This window comes from Podarcis vaucheri, assembly GCF_965113315.1.
Source record: "Podarcis vaucheri genome assembly, chromosome: 13".
Classification (NCBI taxonomy): domain Eukaryota; kingdom Metazoa; phylum Chordata; class Lepidosauria; order Squamata; family Lacertidae; genus Podarcis; species Podarcis vaucheri.
Genome location: NC_138751.1, coordinates 30,858,220 through 30,871,324, shown reverse-complemented (window position 1 = coordinate 30,871,324; position 13,105 = coordinate 30,858,220). Strand labels below are relative to the sequence as shown.

At 45.0% G+C, this 13,105-nt stretch overlaps 1 protein-coding gene across 1 annotated transcript; it reads left to right on the top strand.

Moving 5' to 3' along the window:
• The first annotated feature begins 850 nt into the window (after window positions 1–850).
• LOC309517789 (keratin, type I cytoskeletal 12-like) lies at window positions 851–12,387 on the top strand. Its single transcript, XM_082197315.1, has 8 exons — window positions 851–2,120; window positions 4,081–4,163; window positions 4,987–5,143; window positions 6,652–6,813; window positions 7,336–7,461; window positions 9,689–9,906; window positions 10,661–10,830; window positions 12,007–12,387. Exons 1-8 carry the CDS (start codon window positions 1,683–1,685, stop codon window positions 12,111–12,113), a joined length of 1,461 nt encoding a protein of 486 aa, XP_082053441.1. The 5' UTR covers window positions 851–1,682; the 3' UTR covers window positions 12,114–12,387.
• Window positions 12,388–13,105: the final 718 nt, after the last annotated feature.

The following is a 13,105-nucleotide window of genomic DNA, read 5'->3' as shown; positions in this document are numbered from 1 at the left end:
GTCTCAGGGCGGTTCACAAAAAAGATTGCAATATATAAAATCAAAACAAAAGCAATAACCCAATAATAGCCTCCAAAAAAAGAGCTACATTTTAAAAGGGTATGGGATGTTGATCAGGTCAACCAAAGGCCTGGTTAAAAAGGAACGTTTTTGTCTGGCGCCTAAAGGTGTATAATGAAGGTGCCAGGTGAACTTCCCTGGAGAGAGCATTCCACAGATGGGGTGCCACTGCAGAGAAGGCCTCGTTCTTGTGTTGCCACCCTCTGGACCTCTCGAGGAAGAGGCACACGAAGAAGGGCCTCAGAAGATGATCTCAGGGTCCAGGTAGGTTCATATGGAAAGAGGCAGTCCATGAGGTATTGCAGTCCTGAGCTGTTTAAGGCTTTATAAGGCAAAACCAGCACTTTGAATTGGGCCTGGAAACTAATTGGTAGCCAGTGCAGTTGGACCGGGATTGGTGTATAATATGCTTAAACTGTCTTGCTCCAGTAAGCAACGTGGCTACTGAATTCAGCACTAGCTGAAGTTTCCGAATCAGCTTCAGAGGCAGCCTAGAAGCCAAGGTGATCCAAAGAAGCTGAGGACTGAGGAGAGGCGACAGGAGGTAATTCACCACACACAGCATAGTTAAACCATACAAGACGTTGGGATCACCTCCTCTGTCCTGTTCTCACAATCCACAAGCAGGACCTGAGGGTCACAGGGTTCTCCCCATCTGAGATTCCCAGCAACAAGTACCCACAAGAATAATGATTTTGTCATACTGCCTTGTCCTGGATGTACGTATCTTTTATTTTTTCTTAGGAACGCCTAAGTCTTCAAGCTGACTTGATTCAGCAAAAGCGATCTCCTCAATCGTCCTACACTTCCTCACGAAACCATTAGTTTCCATTTCCCAAGTGTTCCAAAGCCGGTTTGATCAAGCAGATTCTTTAAATATGTTTCATTCACTGGATCCTTGACAATTTGAGAGCAAAAAGCTTCAGGAAATCAAAGCAGCGCCTTGTGAGTTTAGCCTTAAAACGCGGTGCCTAAAGAAATAATGAGAATATCAAACTTCCGCGTCAGAAAAGTAGACAGCTGAGACAGCTGAGACAATTTCGCAGGGCTAATGCAAACTGCATAGTTCTCTCTCTGCACCACCCAGGGTGAGGAAATCGCAATGCGAGGGAACCATCCTTGAAAAGCGGTTTGCACACCCCTCTCCCACAAAAGAGTGTTGCAAGTGCAATGGGTGAAAAGAAAGTGGGTAGGGACCCAAAGAAATATGTTTATAATGATGGGCTTTGAAAACACAGAGAGAGAGACGGCAGGTGGGATGGGAGGAATTACTCAACCTCGCTGAAAAGATGGTGGTGATGATGAATGTTTCAGCCAGGTGACATCCACCCATTCGCCATCTTGGGAGTGGGGTGGGAGAAGACTCACAAATGGCCCAGGGGGCAAATGAACGCGATGGAAGACCGGGCCAAGTTATTAATATCCATCAGTCATGAAGGCTTGAAATGATAAATCTTCCAAACAAACAATGCAACGATGAAATGACGTTCCAACGAAGGAACACACCCTTAACAAAGTCGGCATATAAAACCTTGATGCTCTTCTGACTGCTCAAGAAAACTCCCCTTGGGTGAATCTTCTGCTTTTCTCCCCGCAAGCTTGCTTAAAACTTCCTTGAGATCATGTCTTACTTTAGCCGGGGATCTAGGCAGGTTTCCTCCTCTCGCTGTGGCGGGCAGTCTATAAAGCTTTCTGGCTGCGGAGCGCATGCCTTGGGTGGAGGGTCCTTCAGCGCAGGGAGTTTTGGTGGTGGGGCAGCCTGGGGCACGGGGTCAGGATGGGGCCGCCTGGGAGCTGGGACTGGGGGCTGCTTCCAGAGCTACAGCTGTGGCGCAGCCGGCAGCGATGGTGGGCTTCTCTCGGGAGGGGAGAAAGAAACCATGCAGAACCTGAACGACCGCTTGGCCTCTTACCTATCCAAGGTGCGGGCTCTTGAGGAGGCCAACAGCGACCTAGAGCTCAAAATCAAAAGCTGGTATGAGAAATCAGCGTCAAACGCCGACGGAGGCCTCCGCGACTACAGCAAATACCACACCACTATTGAGGACCTTCGAAATAAGGTGAGCAAGACTTGGGAAGGGAAGGGAGATTTTGGAGGCGTAAGGCTGGCTAAAGATGGAAGAGAGGTAAAGGTAAAGGGACCCCTGACAATTAGGTCCAGTCGTGACCGACTCTGTGGTTGCGGCGCTCATCTCGCTTTATTGGCCGAGGGAGCCGGCGTACAGCTTCCAGGTCATGTGGCCAGTATGACTAAGCCACTTCTAGCAAACCAGAGCAGCGCACGGAAATGCTGTTTACCTTCCCACCAGAGTGGTACCTATTTATCTACTTGCACTTTGACGTGCTTTCGAACTGCTAAGTTGGCAGGAACAGGGATCGAGCAACGGGAGCTCACCCCGTTGTGGGGATTCGAACCGCTGACCTTCTGATCAGCAAGTCCTAGGCTCTGTGGTTTAACCCACAGAGGTGGGCAAATCTGTCTCTTTCGGCTTCTCTCAGTTTCTTATTTCCCCAGTCTTAAATTCACCAGTGAATTTCACCTGATGGGCACATTCTTCTGTAATTTTACTTAATGTATATTCATTGATGCATATGCTAGGATAAAGTGTGTGCAAAAATGCATATGCTAGTGAAAATAACGGGGGGGTATGTTTTCTATCAAGGGAAATTAAACATATGCAGTTTTATGCACACTTTACACCAGTATGTATGATGAAGTGTGGTTGTCAAAGGATGTCTGCGTGTTAGTTCGCTTGTTGTTTCCGACAGTGCAAATTCGCAGGTTTGCCTTTAAATGTGAACTGAATCGCAATCAAGAGTGCCATAATTTTGTGATTATGCATGTCGGTCCTACTAAAGCTACTACTGCCTGTCTGTGAGATTTATGAAGGGGGAGGGTATTCTCTTACAGATCAACAGGCTACCTTTGCATTTTATGGCTTCTCTCCACTCAGAGCAGACCCATTGAACTGAATGGACCCAAGGATGGGAGCCAGTGTAAATTAAGCTGGTTTACGTTGAGCAGGTGTTAATGTCTGCCAGATCCAAGCTCCATTCAGGAGTGGCCTGTGCTAGTTTAGCTGCCCTAAACTTGGCAGGTAAAGCAGCTCAGTTGATAGAGCATGAGGACTCTTAATCTCATGGTATGGGTTCAAGCTCCATGCGGAGCAAAAAGATTTTACCCTCGTGGTCTCTCCCAACTCTACAGTTCTTTGACTCTATTGAAAGCAAGCCCTTAGAAGAGAGTTGGATTTATATCCCCGTTTGCCAGGTTAATGTAGGCCAGGTTCTCAGGTCACGTGACTCTGCTTAGGATCCAGCCTAAGTCCCCCTCCTGTCTCACTCTCACCTCAACCCCAGGATGTCACTTGTTCAGGGTTTAGGCCAGCTGAAGGAATACTGGGCTCAGCCCAGGCAGCTGGGTCCTGGCCAAACTGGGATATGGGAGATACAGAGGCCATATCTATGGCTCAGCCAGGATCAGGTAGTTAAACCAACATAGCCTGGCCAGGTGATTGAGAGCCAGTGTGGTGTAATGGTTAGAATGCTAGACTAGGACTTGGGAGACCAGGGTTCAAATCCCCCCTCAGCCATGAAGCTCACTGAGTGACCCTGGGCTACACAAAGTCTCTCAACTTAACCTACCTCTCAGGGCTATTGTGCAGATCAAGTGGGGAGGAGGTGAAGTCTGTTAACCAGCTTAAGCTTCCTAGAGGAAAGGTGAGATGTGAATGTAATAAATAAAACAAATTCAGCTTTAGGATTGTGCCCTTGGTCATGTTAATTCTGATTGCTCTGCTCTGAGTAAAACTCAGCCCAATGCCCCTTCATGTGTTTTAATGATGCATTTACTCTTATTTTTTCATCTTTACGTTTGTTTTAGAATTTTTTTAGCCGCTTTGAGCGATTTTGCTGGGGGGGGGGGAGAAGTAGGATGTAATCTTTTTGTGTAAATAATATAAACGATTTGCTTTTTCACTTCAGCACCTCTTCCTTTTTCTATCTCCCCCTCCAATGCAGATCATTGCTGCGAGCGTCACAAATGCCAGCATTATCCTGCAGATAGACAATGCCAGGCTGGCTGCAGATGACTTCAAAATGAAGTACGTTTGAACCCGATCAGGGTATCTGTACTATTTTTCTTTTTTAAAAAAGAGGTGCTGGAACTCACCATGAAACCTTCCTTGTTCTCTTATCATGGCAATGGCGCCCACCTGAGAGGTGCCAAAACTGAGCTCCAGAGAGTTCCGGCTTTTTTCCTGGGGGGACGCAGGGGCACGCATACCCCTAAACATTTTTTGAATCTAATGGGAGAAGAAACTAAAAATATTTTTTAAAATTAGTTTCCTCTCTATCACGGTGAATCATCAGTTCGGTTGCTACCCCTGATGGTGGCCTCATTTCCTGTCATGGTGTTTCCTGAGTCTCAGACAGAATGAGAGTACCCCTAAACATTTTTTAAGAAAAAAAGCACTGGTTCCAGCTTGGGGGGGGACTGTATATACCTAATTTTACTTGTACAATGGTGCCTCGCAAGACGAAATTAATTCGTTCTGCGAGTTTTTTCGTCTTGCGAGTTTTTCGTCTTGCGAAGCACGGTTTCCCATAGGAATGCGGTTTTAAGAAAAAGGAAACAAACTTGCAAGACGTTTTCGTCTTGCGAAGCAAGCCCATAGGGAAATTCGTCTTGCGAAGCAACTCAAAAAACGAAAAAACTCTTTCATCTTGCGAGTTTTTCATCTTGCGAGGCATTCGTCTTGCGAGGTACCACTGTAAATATGACCCAAACAAACAGCCTGATAAGCAGAGTCTCAGGCTTCTCAACACAATGACAATCAAATAACTGGCCAAGCCAATGCAATAGCCAAAGTTAAGTACCTAAGCAAGCTAAGCACTTTAAGAAATAATAATAATTCCTCTTCAAAGGTATGAAAACGAGGTGTTCCTCCGCCAGAGCGTTGAGGCAGACATCAATGGTCTGCGCAAAGTCCTTGATGAACTGACTCTGTCCAGGAGCGACCTAGAAATGCAGATTGAGACCCTGACTGAAGAGCTGGCCTACCTGAAGAAGAACCATGAAGAGGTAAGGCAGCCATCTTGCTCAAGCAACTGACAGCATAACTCCAGGTGTTGTTAGGGGGTTCCTGAGCTCCAGGACTTTTGCACTGAGCCCCAGGTGTCCTGTTCCATCCTGTTCCTTTTCGTGAACTTGTTTTGTTTTGAACTTTGCTAAGTTAAAGGTCAGCTGGGCACACCTCAAAGCACAGCAAGATCCCAGCAGTCCACTAATCTTAAGTTGCCCGGAGGCATACACAGTTTGCATATGCTGATCTATGCAAATTTGTTTCCTGCCCCAGTGCCCCAAATCCTCTTCGTATTTAGCAACTCCCCTGTACAACTTGATCAGTTAGCGATCCAAAATGGTTGGATTTAGGGAATGTTCCGTGCTGATAACAATAATGATACCAAGAGGTGCTTCACTGAGCAAAAGCTCAGCAGCTTACAGGAGGTGTGAGAAAGCATAAGGCTAGCAAAACTGAAGGGTGATCAAATTCCTCAGATTTGGGACAGAAGTTCCATACCCTTGGGTTACAGGTTCTCCACTGCATTAACCAGAATGAGGCAGCCCCCTCAAGCAGCAGAGGATCAAGTGGGATGGCAGCCCCCAACCTATTCCTTTTGAGCCCCCCCCCGCCCCCCACTACTCCTACCCCTCTGAGCTGGTGCTTTTCTGGCTGTGATGCCTCCTCCCTGCTGGCTTTCACTGTCTGCCTGTCTGCCTATTCACTTACTCCCAGGGATGGGGAAAGTTTACAGGAACCCAAATGCTGAGCTTATCTTGATTGGTGGATTGATTGCATTTATATCCCGCCTTCTTTCTTCCAAGGAGATCAAGGTTGTGTACGTGGTTCTCCTCCTCCTCATTTAATCCCTGCAACAAGCCTGGGGAGTAGTAGGTTAGGCAGAGAGGCAACGACTGGCCAATGAATATTCATGTTTCTAAGGATGTGGAAATGCTGCATGTGTAAATGAAGTCAACGCGTTGCCCCTGTGAATATGCAGAAAATGACTAATCAGTGTGGATATGTATTACAACCAGGATCAAGAGATTGTGCCTCTGATTACTGGTTGGTAGGGAGTACCGTATTTTTCGCTCTATAAGACGCACCAGACCACAAGACGCACCTAGTTTTTGGAGAAGGAAAACAAGAAAAAAAAAATTCTAAATCTCAGAAGCCAGAAGAGCAAGAGGGTGTGCAGTGAAAGCAGTGATCCCTCTTGCTGTTCTGGCTTCTGGGATAGCTGTGCAGCCTGCATTCGCTCCATAAGACGCACACACATTTCCCCTTACTTTTTAGGAGGGAAAAAGTGAGTCTTATAGAGCAAAAAATATGGTAGATATGAGAGAAGGGAAATGCACGAGTTCTGCTTGTGGGCTTTCCATGGACAGGCTGGGACTCTGATCCAGTGCAATTCTTCTTATGTTTGCAAATGTACCAACTGAGTTATGGTCCTGAGGCATTTTGTTTGTTTGTTTGTTTGTTTGTTTGTCCCTTTCTCTTTCCTTCTTCCCTTTCTTTCTTCATGTAGGAAATGAAAAGTTTGCAAGGCGCGACCTCCGGGAACGTCAACGTCGAAATGAACGCTGCCCCAGGAATTGACCTAACTACCCTCTTGAACAAGATGAGGGCAGAGTATGAGGCTCTGGCAGAGCAAAATCGCAAGGATGCTGAAACCTGGTTCGCCGAAAAGGTAAACGAAAATGCAGGGATGTGTCTAAAAATCAGCAATCTACCAGCAAATCTGTTTTTTTAAAAAAAAAGAAATGAAATGACATTTGTCAGTCCAATCATCTCATTTCCTTGTTTGTGAAACAGCTTAAACGTGCCCATTAAAATAAGCCAGCAGATTACCACTGCGCAGTGGTTCCAGGCATAACAGAACAAGAGACTTCTGCAGGTTTCGCAAGTGCATGTCTCTCCACGGTTCCCTGGCTGCTCATTCCCCCCATTGTCCTTTAAACGCAGCATTTGTTCTTCCCTGTAAAACTCCAAATTCTGCAGAAGAAACCTGGAGAAGTCGGAGGGTGTATAAGATACACTGAACATGTACAGAGTGCCCTACTCTTATGCTTTCTGTTACTGGGGTCTGTTATACCCGGAGCTCTCATTTTACAAATGGGGTAGAGCCGCTAAGTTTCTGGAAAATTGCTCCAACCACATTTCTGTCATTTGAATACTATACCGCTCAAACGCTGTTATTGAATTATTGCAGAGTAAGGAACTGAACGTGATGATCAACGTGAGTGCCAAGGAGACCAGCACCAATAAGAATGAGATCACAGATTTGAAACGCACCCTTCAGGCTTTGGAGATAGACCTGACATCTCAACTTGCTTTGGTATGGGGAAGAGATCTCTGCCAGATAGCATAATTGTGTTTGAATGATTAAGACAAACATCTCCCTGAAATATACACCTCCCTCTTACAAGGCTGGCTCAGGAACAAAGCTAAGTCACATTAAGCATTATGAGAATGAGCCTAGTTCCCCACCCCAAAAAAACCCTTGTGTCCTTTGAAGCTTTCACCCCTGTTTCATTCAAACCTAGACCTTTATGTAATCTTCATTGTGATTAATGAAAACAAGTCAACTTCAAAGAATAGTTCGTGAAACTGGCTTGTTTTCACTAACTTTAGTTAAGATTGACCGCTGTTTAGGGTTCAGATGATACACACAACCCCTGAACCCTCTTCATAATTTGTTTACATACACAAGTGGTGAAAAGGGCTTAAGTTGGTTAGAAGTTATCAAGAGTCCCTGGAAATAACAGTCATTCTTTATTTGCCTCTCTTTTCATTACAAGCTGCTAGCTATGACAATAAGCAATTGGATGGACCACTGGGTTGTCTCATTCTGCAGCAGCTTGCTTTCTCTGAATGGCAAATAATAGCAATCTCTCCATTTTAGTCATGTTTTACCAAGAATGACAAGACCTGAATGCCATCTCACTGGTTACAGGGAGTCTTATAAGTGCAGTGCTGAAAATTTCTCCTCCATCCTCTGTCAGTTAATGAGAAAAGAAATTGGAACCAAAAATCAATAGACTTGTGAATGAAGTCAGGGAGTTTGATCTCCTTACCTTACTTTTGAGGTGGCTGAAGGATGCTTGTGAATAGCTTTTATTTCAGTCTACAAATCGTCTCACCAGTGGTCTGCACCCTGAAGCCTCCCCAGGTGCCCAGACTTCCATTAAAGTTTCATAGGAACTCCTCCAATGGGGCTTTGTCAGTTGAGGAAGTATGGGTAGCCAGGGAGGCTGCAAATCATTAGAAAAATGTCTGAATAATGTTTGTGTGGGAAAAACAGCATACACCATCCTCAGGCCCCTCACAAGGAGAAGGTAAGCTCAAGACTGAAATTCTAAAGAAATTCCCAAGCGCATGAGGAATTGAAGCAGAAGCCTCTTCTGCAGAAGAACAAAACTCACGAGATCCGTTTGGAGGAAAGATTTCAGCACAGCACAAACTCCTATAGATTATTTATTTAATGGATTTGATTTTGAGCCTCCTCCTTTTCAAGGGGCCAGGACAGGTGGCAACGTGTTAGAAACAAAGGCCTTTGGAGCACAGCAGCCAAAATACAAAGAACCACACAGGTAGCTTTGTGCAATTTGCAGGTTTGGGCTTGAGTTATTCACAAAAGGGTCAGCCTACACGTTAAATCGTTTGTACTTAAAAAAGCAACACCAAAAACCTGACCATTTTTTTTTATTCTGAAGAAGCCACAGGGTCCCAATTCAAAACTTGTTCCTGTGCCAGATGTGGCCCTGTGCCACTTTATTGCTGAAACTCACAGGAACATAGGAAACTGCCTTCGACTGAGTCAGAACATTGGTCCAACTCGCTCAGTATTGTCTACACAGCAAGTTTCGGCCAGCCCTACCTAGAAATGGCAGGGATCGACACTGATCCTTTCCACGGCTAAAGCATGAGCTCTGCCCCTTCCCTTACTGCAAGGAGCACCTTGGGGACAAATAACTGTGGCAGGGGGACTGGTCTAGGTCCCCCAAGGCAGACTGCAAGTCCATTCCAGATTGGCAGCCCTTGCTTGCTTTTTCTTAGCCATGTAACTTGCTCTCAGCAGCCCATCGTGCCACAAAACAAAGCACTTTTGAAGCCGAGTTGTTTTCAGATATAGGTTTGCATTTTGGAACAGGAGTCTGCTGCACAAAGAGAAAGAGATCAAATTTTTCAAAGCCCTTGAGCACACCAAACATAGCACTTTGGAACTGTAACTGAAATCTAGATACTCAAACGATACCATCCCTGGGTCCTTACAAGCATAGCTTAAGTGCTTCTTTTAAAAAAAAAAAAGATATGTGCATGCAAATGCAATATTGCTCTTGCAACTTAGTGGAATTGGTACATCTGGCAGATAGATTTCATTAGGTACACAAGATAAGAATGACTTAGGGATGTGGGCATGTGTCTGAAACAGCCTGGAATTCCTTAGCAGTTGTCATCCTCCCAGGACACTCTGGGGTCTGGAAGCAACCTTCCAAAATGCTGATGGCCTAAAACACGCCCTATATGTTACGTTTGTGTTACGGCACCCTTTTCTCTCTCAGAGGCAATCGCTGGAAGCCACCTTGGCGGAGACAGAAGGCCGCTACTGTGCCCAGATCTCCCAGATGCAAGGGTTGATTGGCAACGTGGAGACCCAAGTACAACAAATCAGGGAGGACATGGAATGCCAAAATGCAGACTACAGGCAGCTGCTGGATATCAAGATCCGCCTTGAGAATGAGATTGAGACATACCGGCATCTGATCGATGGAGAAGTAAGGTAGGGAGCAAAAAAAGAACCACCAGGCAAGAAAGGGATCGACTTTGCAACCCAGACTTGCCATAAACCACTGACAATAAGGAGCATCTTACTATCCAAAAAGGTGTAAAATTATCTCCTGTGGGACAAATCGGCTGCACTTCAGATGCTCTTTAAACTGGCATGAATGTGCAAAGCACATTGAGTAGAATTACTTTGCAAGCAAGGAATGAGGGATCTGTGGCCCGCCTCCAGGCAGTGTTGGACTTCAACTCCCATCATCCCCAGCCAGCATGGACAATGCTCAGGGATGCTGAGAACTGCAGTTTAACAACAACGGCAGGTCCACAGGCTCCCTTGCCCCTGGCGTGTCAAGGCATCAAGCCCCATTATAGTTAAACGTACAAGAACTTGGGTGTCAGCCAATGAAACGGAATGGTGGAAGATTCGGGATGGACAGAAGGAAGGACATCTGTGCTAGAAAATAAACTATTGCCAGTGGCGATGAGCCACTGGTCTGACCCATAACTTGACTCTGGGTCTTCTGTTCTGAATGTCTGAATGTGTTGCTTTTTTAAAGGTATTTGTGCTGTATACCCCCCAAAAAGAAGTTTTTATTCACCTACTATTTACTTTTGTTTGGGGGTTTTTAATATTCTCATTTTGTATTTTTATGTTGTGAACCGCCCTTGTGATCTTTGGACGCAGAGCGGTATACAAATTGAATAAAATAAATAAGCAAGGGTAACACAAACAAACCTATTCCCTATTGCAGTGCATCTGGACACGGAGGTAGCAAAGATCTGGGATCAAATAATGTGGGGTCTGCAACAGCTGCAGGATTAAGAGGCTCAGAATCTCCTGCAAGAGGCACTGGGTCTGGCACAGACTCCAGTGGCAGAGGAACTGCCGGTGGGAACACGCATTCTGCATCCAAAGAAAAAGGTAAGCATCATTTTGGGGTTGTCTTTCTATGTTATTAATAGGTTGGGGACTAAGACCAATTTAACATCCCACACTCAGTACGTTTTTTCTTCCCCCTTCCATTTCATCAATGCAAAGAATTCTCGGGTTAGAAGCAATTATCTATGTACCTCATCTATGAACAGAATTCCGCGGTGCAAGTTACATGGCCTACAGAGACTCACTATTTTCAGAAAGGGCTGGATTGGCTCTGCCAGTGTGTTTGCACCACACTGGCCTCCCCATCCCTTTGCCCCACCCTTTCAAAGCTGTAGAGATGCTGGCGATGGAAGGTCAGGGAAGTGCCATCCCCCCACCCCCACCCTGCCTGCAACGGTCTGGAAATAACAAAAGCTTCCAGGTGTGCTGATAGACTCCTCCTGGGTTGGATGAAGATTTCTCATTTTAATATATTTTAAATATTTCAATAGTTATTACAGCTCAATCGTAGATCTAACGTGAACCCACTTGATTTGCTCTTTCCTAACATGTTAATTGAAATTCACCTGTCTTTCAAAATTTTCACTTCTCCAAATTAGGGGGCAGATGCATGCGTAACTCTTACATTTGTAATCGCTAAAGAAATTGAGTTGGGAAAGATGCCAAATAAGTACTAAATGTTGCACCAGAAAGGTGCTGAGCCTTCTTGGTTGTGAGTCCTGGAAGAGCTGCTTCCTGCCTTGCAGGACTTCTTCCCCCTGGCCTGGGAGGGTGGGGCCCGGACTGACTCCAGCTACAAAAGCTGAGGCTGCTGAACAGACTCTTGGGCTGGGGGGGGGGGGTTGCTCAGGGAGTTTTATTGAAGAAAGTTGCTGCTGTTATTGATATTATTTTATATATCTTTATTTTATATCATATTATTATTCGTGTGGAAATTGTTCGATTTGCTTGTGAATTTGTTTATTTTTTATGACTCCTTTTGCTATGTTGCAATTAAGTACCGGTAGTTTTTTCAAGTTGTAAACTGCCTTGAACTTTGAACGACAGAAAGGCAGCATACAAATTAAATGGTGTATATATGCATGTATGCAGGTAAGTGCTCAGATGATGGGGCTTTGTCATTCAGGTAGATACCATTCTATTAAAAATTCTGTCCCAAACAACGTTTGGCAAGGGCATTTCAGTCACTTGTTCTTTCTTTTGTATTTCCGCCTTCAGAATCAAAGAAAACGAGAGTGATCAAAACCATCATTGAGGAATTAGACGAGCACGGGCGAGTAACTTCCTCCAAGGTTCAGTCTGTTAAAGAAAGCACGGTTATATAAACATCAAGATTTTATCCAGAAACACTTTCCTGCTTCTGAAAATGCTGCAGTGCAAGAAGAATAAGTGTCATCTTTCACATTAATGTGCCAACATACAGAGAAGCCAACGGAAATATTTCCTTTCCTTAATTAGCAATCTGTTTAGATATTCTCATTGCTCTCTTTAGAATTCTCTTACAATAAAAAAGGTTCTCTTCTCTAAAGTTAATTACAGCTTCTACTCCTGTAATCTTTTTACTTGTTTCTTCTTATATAAAGGTATTTCAAAACTTGATTTTGTGGGATGCAAATATTTTTCTCTCTCTCCCTGGGAGAAACTAGTCACACTAAGGCAGGATGCAGGTCTGCTGCAACAGCTTCTGTGCCAGGACTTAGGGTTGTGGGTGAGTTTGTCATCAAGCATAATGCTTACAGCATTGCACATTTATGGGCTAATTCAGACCCTCAGTGGCAACTGATGGAAGAATATTTAGAGAGGTACAGGCCCCAGCCTCACTGCAAGAGCTCCACTGCCCCCTTCCATTGCATCAGTACAGTCATACCTTGGAAGTTGAATGTAATCCATTCCGGAAGTCTGTTCAACTTCCAAAACGTTCAGAAACCAAAGCATGGCTTCTGATTGGCTGCAGGAAGCTCCTACAACCAATCGGAAGCCATGGAAGCCCCATTAGACATTCAGGTTCCAAAGAACATTTGCAAACCGGAACAATCACTTCTGGGTTTGCTGTGTTCAGGAGTCAAATGTCCGATTACCAAGGCGCTCGGGATCCAAGGTACTACTGTATTGCTTTTCCACACTGCAGCTTTTCATAATCCAAGTGAGCTCCCCCCCACACACACACACACACACTTCCCAGCAATCAACGATCTCTGCGGAAGTGCCCTGGGGCTGATTCACACTGAAATGCGGGCAGGTTCCCTTCTTGTACTGAGCAGTGCGAATTTGTTAAAAACAGAGAAAACAGCTTTACTCAGATTCATGACATTGCTAT